Source organism: Trachurus trachurus (assembly GCF_905171665.1).
Source record: "Trachurus trachurus genome assembly, chromosome: 21".
In the NCBI taxonomy this organism is placed as follows: domain Eukaryota; kingdom Metazoa; phylum Chordata; class Actinopteri; order Carangiformes; family Carangidae; genus Trachurus; species Trachurus trachurus.
Window position 1 is genome coordinate 16,521,452 of NC_139899.1, and position 13,821 is coordinate 16,535,272.

Genomic DNA, 13,821 nt, shown 5'->3' on the forward strand with positions numbered 1-13,821 from the left:
CCAGACAGTGATACATGTAGAAAATGTTGATGATTCATGTGTTTGTGCGTAGTTGTCATGATGGGGAGCATAGTCATATTCCTGTATTGTTTTTACAGAACTGGTCCTGTATGAAGTAAAGTCTGCTGAGGAGAAGTTTCCTTGGCTCTGAAGTCATCTTCTGCTTCATTAATCAGATCCGTGTCCTTGTTGTGTACACAGATCTCATCTCAGAAACAATAGTAAGTTGGTTTTAAGACTGGTAATCCTGGTCCACCAGATATAGCCTGTGACCTTTCCTCTAGTGGCAGCCCAGTTTTTGCTTTTGTGATTTCCAGTGAAACACGTCGACAAGTTTGAATGGTTACCAAATACTTGAATTTGGAGTGCGGTCCTGTACTGTTTGCACATTTTCTATTTGCCATGAAATCTGGCACATTCGTGTTGCCAGAGGATAAATTATGACTATGACTACATTTATTAGCATTACACCTGCTCAACATCTGTGTTTGTGAGCTTGTTGTCGTGCTGACATGTGCATTCAGCACAAGACAGTCTGGTGGAGCTGCTAACATGTATGCAGCCCTTTAATCTCATTCAGAGAGCTCTGAGTGTTTTTCAGTAGTAAGGAACACAAAAACAGTAAAATGATCCAATACCAACTCCCTGGTGATCTCCCACATGTACAGAATATCATATTATGTTGCACTACTGGGTTAAGGGGGGATAAGTGTCTGATTTTCCATAGAAGTAAACTACAGGGCTTTTACAATCAAGCATCACTCTTGTAAAACAGATACAGCTCAACAGCTATATGACAGGCCACCGAAAACCCTACACCAGTGGCTTTATTACACATGCAAGTCGACAGAAGCCGTAGACTTTTGTGCAAGCTGTCATCCTGTGCGTTGTCCTCATGGTGAAATGAACTTATCCAATTACTCTTTGCCTAATCAGGCTGTTTTGGTTCCTCTCCTCTTGCAGAGGTACTCCACAGTATAAACAGTTCACTTACGCCACACAGAAAGGGGCTAATCAGTGGAATTATTGTTTTGCTGCTCCAATTTACCAGCTCCCTGTTCAGCACTGATTGGAATGAAAATTTGCCATTGTGTCTGCATGAACTCAGAAAATATAATGCAATGTTAGCTGCAAGAATATACATACATTATAAACAATTACAATGTACAGTTTTGATACACTGTGGAAAAATGCTTAGCAGTCTGTTGCTCAATTTAGTACTTGTTAATTAGGAGCAGAGAGCTTTAAAAAGAGTTTGCATGGTTAATAAATCACTCATGATTGGTGTAAATCACTGTTAATGAAAGCATTAGAAACAGCTATATGGACAATCATTAAAAAAAAAAACATTTCTTACTTTGTCAAATAAGTAATCAACAGTTGCTGATCATTCTTATATGTCCTAATAATAACAAAAGCTGTTAAATGAAAGAAAAAAATTCAAAGAGTCTTTGAAAGAGCAGGAGCAGCTGATCACTCACTATTTAGTCATCAGCTGACACTCTCCTCTGACGACCACATATTCCAAAGTAATTTGCTTTAATTAATTTCGCCTAATTTAACATTCACATCTACTTTACCGCCGTCCCATTCAGGGCTTAGAGCTGGAGAACAAATGCACGAGGTGAAAGAGAGGAGAGAAATCTGAGGGGGCAATCTCCACAATTAGTCCTCTAACAACTGGGCCTGGGTAGGGCTCTGTGAAGACAGCTCTTATGAGGCTGCAGCGCCACACAAAGCCACATGCAAGACAGTAAAAACACATAATAAAATGAAGAAGAAAGAGGTTGGAAAGACTCAGTCTCAGGAGTCAGGTCCGTCTCTCAATTTAAATGTTACCGCTTCATTTCAAATAGTGTATGTTTTGAGGACATTATTAACAGGTGCTCCTTTATTGACGGAACAAAAGGATTAGTCTCCAGAGGGTGAGTGGTGTTTAATGGCCTGATTAGGGATCAGGCTAATCTCTGCAAAATTAAGGATTTACAGCAGCACTACAGGCTGGCATATCCTGAAGAGACAAACTCCATGAACTGACATTTAAAAATGAAAAACACTTTAAGAAAAATATATATTTAACAGAATGTGTATGATTTACTTTCTTAATTTTTTTTTTTCACATTAACCTCACCCCTGTACCACAGGTAAGAATGAACAGTATAAACAAAGGAACAAAAGGTGACTTTTAATTAGCTCTCTATTTCAGTTTCAGTTAGCACGGTTGTAACACCTTAGAGCAGCGTGCAGGCTCATGCTAGCTTATACCATTACTTTTCTGTCAGGTACACAGACAAGGCAGTCATCTGAGTCAAGCCAAGATCAATACTGATTGAGCTGCTTCCTCTGATGTTGCTACCTGGGAGGATATGTGGTCAACATAATTCAGTTAAATTACAGTATTCATTGACTTCTAACTTCCTGTGCATGTTTTCACATGCAAGATGGGTAAGAGCACATCTAAAGAACTTGCATTCCTCGCACTGCTTTTAAAATGTTCATGCAAACTCAGTGCCGCAATTCTCCTGGTATTCAGAGCAGTAAAAGCTATTTTATGAGTCTGTCAGGAAAAGCACATTATGGATGTCTCCACAGCATAAAAACACTGGCAATGCACACAAGGGTATTTATGTTCATTCAGGAGAAATCTTCTTGACATTCATTTTAAGATACGTGAAATTAACAGCTATTTGTAGTATGCTGCTTGTGTAACAGAGTTTGCGGCACATTCAGCCTTGTTTCTTTGCATGTGTCAATTATGGCAAATACACTGTGTGCTAAAAAGCAGTTTCACACCAGAAAATGGTGGGTTTGAGCCCTTCACAGATACACTCATGTTTTCTACATGATCCCATCTTTCATAATAGATCACAGTGAAATCACAGTGCTCGATAGTATGAATCAGTACCTCACAAAGTGTCTCCAATTCCTATGTATTCTACTGTCAGATGTAGTATCTCACACCAAACCGAGTATTAAAGGTGCATCTTTCCACCATGTCTGATATCACTGACTGGAAGAAAAAAAAACATGTACAGGAAAGCCGTTCAGACAAGCCTGCTCTGTGTGCTGTTGAAAAGTGATTGCATGGGGGAGGTTTCCGTTTTCATGAACTCTGACTGAAAACAACAGTGTTAATTCCCTTATCATTAGCTTAACCTCTGTCATTCCATTTATTTTGTTAAACCACGGAGCATGAGAGTGCCTTGATTGAAAGGAACCGTCATATGCACACCACTGTTGTCCCACATCATTCAGCGAACAAACCTTTTTAGATCCTTAACTACTATAGTGCTGCTGATTGCACAGGCACCAGCAATTTCCTAACCAACCGCCACCTGAACAATGATGTGTTCAGCTTTCAGGCCCTCCAGCCTTTCAAAGGTGAATCATTTCACAGTTTGGAACGAGATCTCCATAGCAACTCCTCTTTGAAGGGTTTAGAATCACCATCCAATAATTCTATGATCATCGGGCCTTGCCATTCCCAGTGGTTCTTTTCACAGTGGACAGGCAAGGGGGGCACGAGGAGGAAGCAGGAAGATTCATACAGTCTATTTCAGGCAATTCATCTTGCAGCCCCATTAGAATTCAAAATATTGCGACCTTCAATCACCGAGCATGTTATCTGGAGCTGTGGCGATCTCCAGTCAAGATGGGTAGACATTTTGCTCTAATCATCCACGATGAGTGGAGGCTGACAAAAACGCTTCATTCTCGCTGAAGCAAAATGCTCATTTAAATGCTGTGACAGCACCTCGGCTCAGCCCGAAAACACACAAAAGAAGGATGATCCCTACAGCTCAATGAGCTAGATGTAGAATGGATGGCAGTATTGGTTAAAACAACAACTAGCATAAACAAAGAGCGGCATACAACAAAGGGCAGATTATTTTATCTGGCTAATGTACAGTGCCATATTAGTATTTAGTTTTCTCATAAATACAGTTGTAGGACAGGACAGGTGTTAGGACCCAGCTGACCGTCATACAACGAAGTGTCTTTTTGTCTAAGTATGGGGAGCAAAGTGTGTCCCTTGCTCCTTATAAACCAGTTCATTTTGGAAACAATAGAGATCATAGTAGAGTACATCATAACTGAACATAAAGACATAAAGATAAATAAACAATATGATGACACCTGATGCTATAGTACACCCAGTATCTATGATAATATCAAAACAATACTAAGAGTAGTTACTCACACTCATTTTAAACACATAAACAGACCATACAAACAAGTTTGATCATGGAATAAGAGCTAAACTTGGGAAAATGTTCAGTATACCATTGATGTTTGCTTCTGTACTTATCAAGAGATGCTAATTCATCCAATAAACATCCATGGAGGGAGCTAAGCTGAATTAATTATGTGTTGTTTGTGTAGTAGCTTTTACAACCTGACCTGAAACTGGAGCAGTAATTTTGACGGAGGCAAAGGATAAAGTCACGTGATTTTAGAGCCTTAACTGTACAGTATGTTTCTTAGTGTCACCATGGAAATGAAAGTTTGATACTCCTGCTGTTTGTACAAACTTATGGATTGTATTTAAAGGCAACCTAAATGTTGGACACCCTGATGCATTGGTCAGCATACCTTTGAGGCTAGCTCTGTTAAGTTTCTGTATATTTTCCATTATCAATAAATCCCATGAAAACAATTAAGACAACAATGGCCTGAACCTTTTAACAAGTATTGACTTTGACCCTAAAAGCTGATGTAGCGTGTTCCTCTGTTCCGCACACCTCCATTAATGTCTAACAACTATTGAAGAAACATCAGTGAATGACACTGTTGCACAAGATGACATGTTTCTTCATTGCAATGAACAGGCCCGTCGTCGTTTACTGCGAGTCAATGCCACATACATGGAGGAAAATGAGCAATTTACTCCTGTTTGAATAACAAGCCTGAAACTACATTGTCCGGCTGTTTTAGAAAACCTCTCTTCTTCTTCTCTACAAAATCTGTGTAAGGCAAAGATGAAACTCTGTGAAGTCTGAAAGAATTCAGAAGTGAAAATATTAAATTAAAAGACATGAATTTGTTGAGAATAAAAACCAAACAACACTATCCCTCATCTTTAAACTGCATTTGGAGACATTAGAAAGGTGATGTTAGTAAAACAAAACAAAACAAAAACATGCAGATATCACCATTAAGAAGGATAACAATATGCAAAATACTTTCAGCACAAGTCAAATGTTGTTAACTAGCATTGCTGGTGAAATTAATTTATCAATGCAACAACCAGTTGCGCAACTGAATTTCTCCCTTTACTCACTGCGTGATCTGTTTAGACTTTAGACAGTCACCCATGAGGAAGTCAGTGGGCTGGCTGAGGTGTTTTGGATGTTTGTCAAGTTTGAAAATGTGTGACTTGCTGAGTGATACGGCAGAGTTTCTGGATAACAGCCACTCCCGGCTTCAGAGAGGAGACAGTTTGGTCATAAATCTTTAGCTCTGTCTGAGCAGTCAATGCAGTTCGCTCTTTAATGCCTGTAGCTTAACAATCACTCTGATTTGATCGCCGTAAGCAATTAGTGGTGTGTGGGCTGACGCCTGACTGACGTAGACAAATAAAAGATCTCAAAAGTGATAGCAGGGATTTAACAAAGACTCACATGCAGGAGACTGAAGACCTGGGAGATGTTTAGAAGTTTTCAAGGGGAATAAATAGAGCCAACTACTTGATTTGATCCACCACCAAGAACAGAAACAGAATGTCTGAAAGGTCTTTCAATACACAAACTAACACCAGACAGCTACTAAATCTAAGTATTTTCATTTAAAATGGGAATGCCAAAATACTTATGACATTATCTTTAGTAGCTCCTGTAAAAAAAAAAAAAAAAGACAATACATCAACACTGATGCCATGTGGTTGACCCATGATGGAAACCAGTGCATAATACATGACAACTGTTTGCTTGAAAATAGTGAAAACTGCTCATCTAAAACCAAAAGGTGTTCATATCAAAATGATATGTAAGAAAGAGAAATCACAAAATATTTGGTACATTTGCTGGAAAATGCCTCAATAATTAATTTGTAATGCTGCCAATCAAATAATCAATTGACAGACTAATGGATCAGCTCTACAAAAGGAAACAGTTAGGTAACATCTGTCCTACACTATTGCTAAAATCTCATGAGACTAATCAACTTCCTTCCCCTTAAAAACAATGAGTGGAGTTTCTTGTGTCTAAGTGAGGCGGCAGGGGGTGGGGGGCCTCAACTTAACCAGGAGTTCAGGTGCTGAAAGCATGAATATCACAGTGAGAGAAGAGTCTGCGCCAAAAATAACAGCTACTTTCCAGTCGGCTGCCCACAACCACAGTTGGTCCCTTAAGATTAAATGCGCTATACCACAGTATCTTAAGGCTAGAATCTCGCAACCGTAAATAAGCCTTCATTAGAAGTGAGCTAGAGGTTTCCTACGATGACGTGGGGGACACTGTGTGAGCATTCAAACATCTAATTGCTGGAAACCAAACATCTGGGAATAAGGCCAGGTGAGCTGGCAGTGTTGCTAGCGGGGAACAGAGGAGTAGATGAAGTAGAACATGTCTGTGTCTGGTCTCAGACAGCGAGGATCCAGCCACGTTCCAGTCACTGCAGAGGCACTGGGAACACTTAGCCTGCAAACCATTTGGTCATGAGACCAGGGAACACCAGGCAATCAACAGAATCAGCTTTCAGGATGTCATCATGGGCCCAAGTAGGTTTTGGAAAGTATCGTTGAAACAGATCCACTGTTTACGCAGGTTTTCAAAGACATAAAGGGCTGAAAATTAATCAGAACATGCACACCACTGAGGTAATTTTGTGAGCAGACATCATGAGGAAAATCCAATCAGTATAAAAAAGTTGAATCTGTTCACAGAAAAAAATGGTAAAAACTCTTCTGCCTTCATGTCTTTGTAAAACTATTTCTCAAATTCCCCTAGCCTACTTCTTCACAAAGGTCTGTAAAACAGATATAGAAAAATAAACAATAAAATTATTTTATAGACAGAACCGGCAGAAAGTTAGGAGCCGATCTTTAAAGTTTAACAAGACTTTAAACTCAGTTTCAACAGATTCAGGTCAACTGCTTGTGTTCTCAGTGAGCACTAACAATCGCATTGAGCTGTTTCATGTTACCAACGCTGTTCATCTCTCTGTAGTATCTTTATAGACCCCTCTACTAATTACCAGACAAAAAAAAGTACCACTCCAGACACGGAAAAGTGTGATCCCCCCACAACCATATAATCAAGCTATATAAAAGTAGCGGCTACAGCATTGCAGTCTCCCTGCTACCAGATAGATATAATTACGAAACAAACCAGCTATGTTTAATGGTTAACTTGTGAAACATACCACATTGTTTCCAGGGACTTCACGAGAGTGGAAACAATGGCTTGCCAGAGAAGACAGATGTAAACACACACACAGAAGAAGCTTTCGATCATCCTATTTCTGATTGCTGTGGATGTTTGTCCTCTTTGTGTGAGCAGAAACAAAAGAGTTGGTTTTGGGTGAGGATCTGTAATATACATCTGGTACATACTGAGGAAAAAAAACTGTGTGGCATTTCTAACCATCTAGATAATAATGTAAATGAATGCACACATAGACCGCAGAAGTAGAAGTGTTATGTTGAATTATTACCTAAAGTATTTAGCCCTTGTTTTTACCACAAACACCCAGTTACCAGTTTATTAGGCACCTAGTTGTTATAGATTTAGTCTAATACAAAAGCCCCAAAATAAATTACACCCTTATGAAGATTATTTTGTCCAGTTCTTATCAAAAAATATTTTAGAGATGTGTTGATCCAACTGTATGACCATTTTCCAGGCTATCGTATGTTGTGCTGTTGAATGGTACAGCATTCGAATCCTAACAGGTGTAGCCGACTGTATGTGATGTTTTGCCCTCTCTATTTATATCATTGACAATAAATGCTAAATAACAGAAGCATCTCACTTTATAATAAATCGCAGTTTCACAGCATCATAAACTACATCCGCAAACAACATAATAACTATCATGAACGTAGCATTGATTTCATTTATTTAAGTGTATCTGCGATCTGTTATTAAATATTTCCATCTGCAGTGGGGATGAATCAGCTTGAGACTGAGCGACAGACTGGAGTTGAAAGGTAAGTATGGAGAGTTGAACTAATGCATTGTTTGGGTGTTTTCATGGGAATTGTTCACAACAAAAAAATACATAGAATAACACCAACCTTTATGCTTTCGACTTGGGTTTGGGTCTGATAACAACGGAGCCGTTTATCGTATCTTGTCGTATACTCAGTAAATCATTGCAAAGTCTGGGTGGCGTTATACTTCTCCCAAACTACAGTCATCATGCAGAAAGGCTATTTGAAAACTGCAGTGGAACAAAAGTAGTGCACTTGTCAGTGATACAGAGGCACAACTTTGGAACAATACAGGAAAATGGCCATAATCTTAACCCTTTCTATCTGGTTGTTCTATGCCTGCCACCGCCGACTCCCTAATCAGAGCTCCTTTCACACTGAGGGAAAGTCAATAACAGCACACAATCAGTAAACAAATTCAGCTATTTTTAAAAAGAGGGCCTGTGCATTCATTTCAGTTGCTGCATGTAATTTGAATTATTCTACCGTGTAACACTTTAATTGTGTAAGACAACCACCATGTCAGAGACACAGGAGAACCTGAGGCAGAGGGAAAGTGATTTTAAGGCTGCCTTGCTGAGGGATATGGGGTTTGATGGGAATTATTTGTTGAGCCAACCACAGTACCAGAAGGCAGTGTTTCTAATCATTCCACATATATATACACACGATTCATTATACTATTACTACAATTACTGTCATCAGCACAGTTATTTGAATTAAAGTTGTTAAAAAGAAAAACAAAATAGAAGGGGAAAGAAAAAGAGAGCTTCATTCTATATTAACTTACTTACCTCCATGGTTTTCACGCTTAATCAAAAGTGGCATTAGGAATCATGTTACAATACTGTGTGGTGGTCCTCCTAAACTGTCCTGTAATGTTTCCAAGCCTCAGGACATGATGCTGAGTGTGTGAAGCCTTAAATCAGACGCAGGCAGTTTCACTTCCCACTTCTGTGATTCTCATTCGGGGAGCACCCCAGTAAGAACGTACATTATGGTTTGGTCTGAGTTTATTAATCCTGACTGCTCTGTTGATCTTGGCGCCAATGTCACTAGATTTCCCACTGGTGAAGCTAAGCTACGGCACAACTAAGGCCTCATGGTGGAGTCTTCAAATGTTTTCAATGGCAATGCTTTCACTGTAGTATAAGATGTTTGATACAACTGCTACAACATGCAGTAGCCTATGCAAACTGTGGATGATCTGGGAATCCTATGGGTGAAAATCAACCCCCCACCTGTGACTCACGTGTCATGTGGAAGATGCCGTCACAGGCACTGATATGGGACAGGAAGGCATTTCCCAAGCCTTGGCCAGCATGAGCACCTTTCACCAGGCCAGCAATGTCCACAACATTAAGGAAGGCTGGCACTTTGCTGCAAGACATTAAGTAAAAGGAAAAGAGGTATAAAAAAAATTAAAAATAAAACAAACAGATTGCATCAGTTTGTACTGCAATTCAAAACAGTCCTGTTAAAAATAGTCAAAAATGTTCCATAGTGTGGAGTCAACAATTCTTTTTTTGTTAAACCACATAAAAAGACGTAAAATCAATGGCAGATTAGTCTGTTTCTCAACTTTACCGCCCTACTCTGCTCTGTGCTCATTCCATGCACAAATGCATGTTTATTTACAGGTTGCACTGGCTGAAAACAACAGCAGTGCACATGTTCGCTGTAATGGAGGAGCAAGTCATCCAATACAGCAGCATTCCCAAATGACGCACGATTAACACATTTTGATGTATGTATACAATACACACATAAATACGCTCTGTGATGTTTTGAATATTCTGTTTGTAGGAACAATGAGTTGCTTTTTTGTCATTTTCCTGTGATTCCTTTTGTACAATAAGAAATATGTTGGAATCTGTGCATGGAATCTGTTTTGCATGTGTTAAACTTTCAGTGTAGCTCAGGCAGAACTACAAGCATGTTAGTGAGACTCATGCTGTTCTTTGGAAACCATGGATCTTATTTCTGGTCACTAAAATCCATGCACTGAAATGTCTTGTGGTATTCAGTGAGCCTATTCTTGTCAGTCAAAAATGTCTTGCCAGTAATTTGTCAGTGTGGCACAGCAAATCTGAATTCGACCCACTTTAACAGCCTCTATAAATGTGTATGACAACCAGGTGTTGGAGGTTCAGCTTTTTCTTTAACAGAAAACCCTGGAAGAGAGCGGCAATCATACATCATACTGATCTGGCAGCTACATGTCAACAACATTGTTATGTGTTTTCTCATACCTATAGCAAGAAGGCCGTCAGAGACTACATCTGAAGTGTGAATAATATGTGAACGATGAGACCCCATACCTGGCAGGTTTGTGGAATTGGCAGAGGAAATCATAGCGTTCATCTGGAATGGGCACTCTGCTTTCATTTGGGTCAATGGTGCAGAAGGGGAAATTTTCAGCTGCAGCCTGACTCTTTGTCAGCACGTTGAAAAAGGTTGACTTCCTGGAAATAAAAAACAGCAGTGAGGTCAATCCAACTAAAAGTGCCAGTGTGCAGAGCCTGATGGTTTGGCAAAATGATCCTGAAACACTTCAGTAAATTATGCAAGTTTTTCTTGTTTTGATTTTCTGTGCAAGAAGGAAAAGGTTATTCTAATGGACTGAATATCTGAGCACTTGAAACAAAACCTAAAAAAAATACTATATACCCAATTACAAGGTCAGATAATCCCATAATAGATCAATTGTACATGGAATCAAGGGGCAAATTACACTTCTGATAGATCTCAGCTGTTGAACTGGATCGGCCAAACGCTGCCCCATGTTGTGATCACAGAGAGATTTATTTTCTACGGCACAAGCAGCTCAAGTGTACTTCAAAATCTACAGACAATGGCAAGTGTCTAAGAGTAATAATGGCATGGCAGTCAACTATAATCCAGGACTTTCCGTCTTTATCCCCTCACTCGGTGCTTCACATTGAAATGATTGTTTGCTAAGTCCCATAGGCATGAAATTGCTTGAGATTGCTAAAGTGCATGCATTAATTCCTTACATAAAGCTAGATTGTTTCTCTAACACACTTGAAGGCTTTCCTTGGGTCACCTTGGGGAAAGAAAGAAAGAAAAACATCCACGGCAAAACTACAACCACTGTCATATGTTATTACAACGTAATTATGTTATGTTATAACATAAGTTCAAATGAAACAAGTGCAATATCCTGATAAGCATCAGGAGATTTAATTGTAATGGGAAGTTCACTGAAGTAAAATGGACCAATGTTTTTCCACTGATGGCTGAAAATGTCTTCTTATACAGATGGATTAAACATATTTTTAGGCTCACTATGCCTGACAACAAGATGTAAAACAGATCAAAATTTTTTATCATACCCATATACACCACATGACCATAGTTCTATACTTAAATCACAATGACAACTGTGCAAACTCCAGATGCTGAGTTTGTTAAATCTCCAAAAGAGATGCAAATGGATTTATTATTATTATTATTATAATAAAATGTCATGGTGATCAAAGTCTTCGTGGTCAAAAGTTAAGACACAACTTAATTTTAAACTTTAATTATTACAAGATTTAGTACCATAAACTCAAACTCAACTACTTTGAATTTCTGATTTTCCTTAACTTAAAAGCATACTTGCGACTAAGAGGGTTTTAAATGTCACATTTTGTTCTTGGTTGGTGCTCAGTTCTTTGTCAGAGCCTGCTATGGCTTTTTACCTTGATTCCAATATACCACATTACTTAATCAGAGTCAACCCACCAATGTGTTGTTTGACCCATGTGTCCTGGGGGAAGCTGCGGTTAACAAAAAACAAACAAATTTGTTGCTATAACTTTGTAATATTTGTAATTCCAGCATCAACTACGTTTAGAAATCAGGTTCTCTTGATTAATGCAGGTTAGTCACTGCATGGCAATTCCTTAAGTGTGCAGTTATTGTTGGTGGTCAACAATAAATGGCTGTGGCATAAAATAAAATCTGTCTCGTACAGGTGAATGGAGGATAAACACCAAGTGAAACTAAAACAGCAGCAGGAGGACAAAGAAGAAAACAACATAGTTTGTGATTTTTGACAATCCTTATACACAAACGCATACATTTTCTTGTGTAAATGATTGGCTTTTAAGTGGTGCAGCCTGTAACTCAATGACAATTCATGTTAGTAACTTTATGTTTAACATGTCAAATTTCAGTGTCTCAAATGCTTCTATGCTGACGATTACACTTGTTATAACAACAGAGAAATAACAGACTCCCCTGCTAGTTTGCTCTGTGCCCTGTTAATCTATTAATGATCTTATTTATCCTCATGCAAGATGCCAACTTGGATTCATGGATAGTTTATGTCAGGTACAATAGTACATGTTGTTAAACCAGCTGTTTTTTTTTTCTTTTTTTACTTTCTTGTGTTTAGTAGTATCAGCTATCAATAAATAAAAATAATAACTGCTGATATTCAGATATAGACAAAGGAACCATTTTAATTATCTTCAGGGACTGAGTGAAACATGATGCATTAACTGATGGGATTTTAGTTTATAATGCACAAAAAGGATCTATTAAAAGTAATTTTGGTCAAAGTATGAGATTTGGGGAGAACTTAAAGAAAGACTTGACTGGAGACAGTAAGGCCATATCTTTTGTATACTATAAACCCCTTTATGTCCTAATAAGGGGTTAAACAGAGAGGATACTGGACTTTTTGTGTCTATGAGCAGGAGAATAACAGTAAATAGAACCTGCCCTGGTTTAAGTGTAGAAATAGCTGCAAAGTTGGATGAATCACACTCTCAAGTTTCCCATGTGTGTGGAGAATGGTCAGTTACGCCCAACTAACAGCAGGCTGGCATGTGAAGCACATTCATGAAGAAACCATGAGAGGGTTGACAAGTTGTGCTTTGACACAAATGTGGTATGGCAGCCCACAACCTCAATGAGTTCTACGTCTTATACCAGGAAGAAATTGTGGTTTCTCTGCGGTGGAGAATGAAAACACGGGACACTAGAGAGATCTTTGTGGAATAAGCTGCAAGATCTGGCAGAGCAGCTAAAACAAACTACGAGTGAAGAAGCACAAACTGAATCTATACATCATGGGCCTTTCAATGTTATTTCAAAAAACTTTCTCTGGCTGCTTGAAAACAACAGGTCTCTTAAAAAGAAATTTAAGGAGCTCGAAAAAAAGATGAAAACCTGTCAGATGAACAGAAGATGACCCATCATTGTAACCCTTCCCTGCGGCGCTAAGGTGAGGAACAAATCCTACACGGAAGTCCTGTTGGATCTGCCCGGTGATTATGCCCTGTCAGTGATGTTGCTGAAGGTCTTGGTAGATGCTGACAAAGTGGATTTTTCTGGCCGGATGTGACATGCAGACAGTATGTCAGTACACACACACACACACACACACACACACAGGCCCTGCGACACATGACTGCAGTACTGACTCTTGTCAAGTTGTCTCCACATCATCAATAAGAATCTCAATCACCATGTGTCCCTTCTGCCAATAAATCCTCTCCTAACTCCCTCACCATCATGCGCTAGGTTTGGTTACCTACACCTTTTGACCAACAAGAACTTGAGAACATCTCAAATAGACACTCCCACACACTCCTCTTGGTTAAGTACCACCTTTATAATTTTACCACTAGTTTCTCATTGTAAACTTAATTTAC

The 13,821-nt window shown here is 39.0% G+C and overlaps 1 protein-coding gene across 2 annotated transcripts in view; it reads right to left on the reverse strand.

Moving 5' to 3' along the window:
* LOC311005123 (obg-like ATPase 1) overlaps positions 1-13,821 on the reverse strand; it is a 40,226-nt gene that overhangs the window by 24,218 nt on the left and 2,187 nt on the right. For both annotated transcript variants that reach the window (XM_083997455.1, XM_083997456.1), the window contains 2 exons: positions 10,474-10,617; positions 9,405-9,532 (listed from right to left, as the gene is read on the reverse strand). In XM_083997455.1, coding sequence (XP_083853581.1) covers positions 9,405-9,532; positions 10,474-10,617 — 272 coding nt within the window. The remainder of the gene's footprint in view (positions 1-9,404; positions 9,533-10,473; positions 10,618-13,821) is intronic.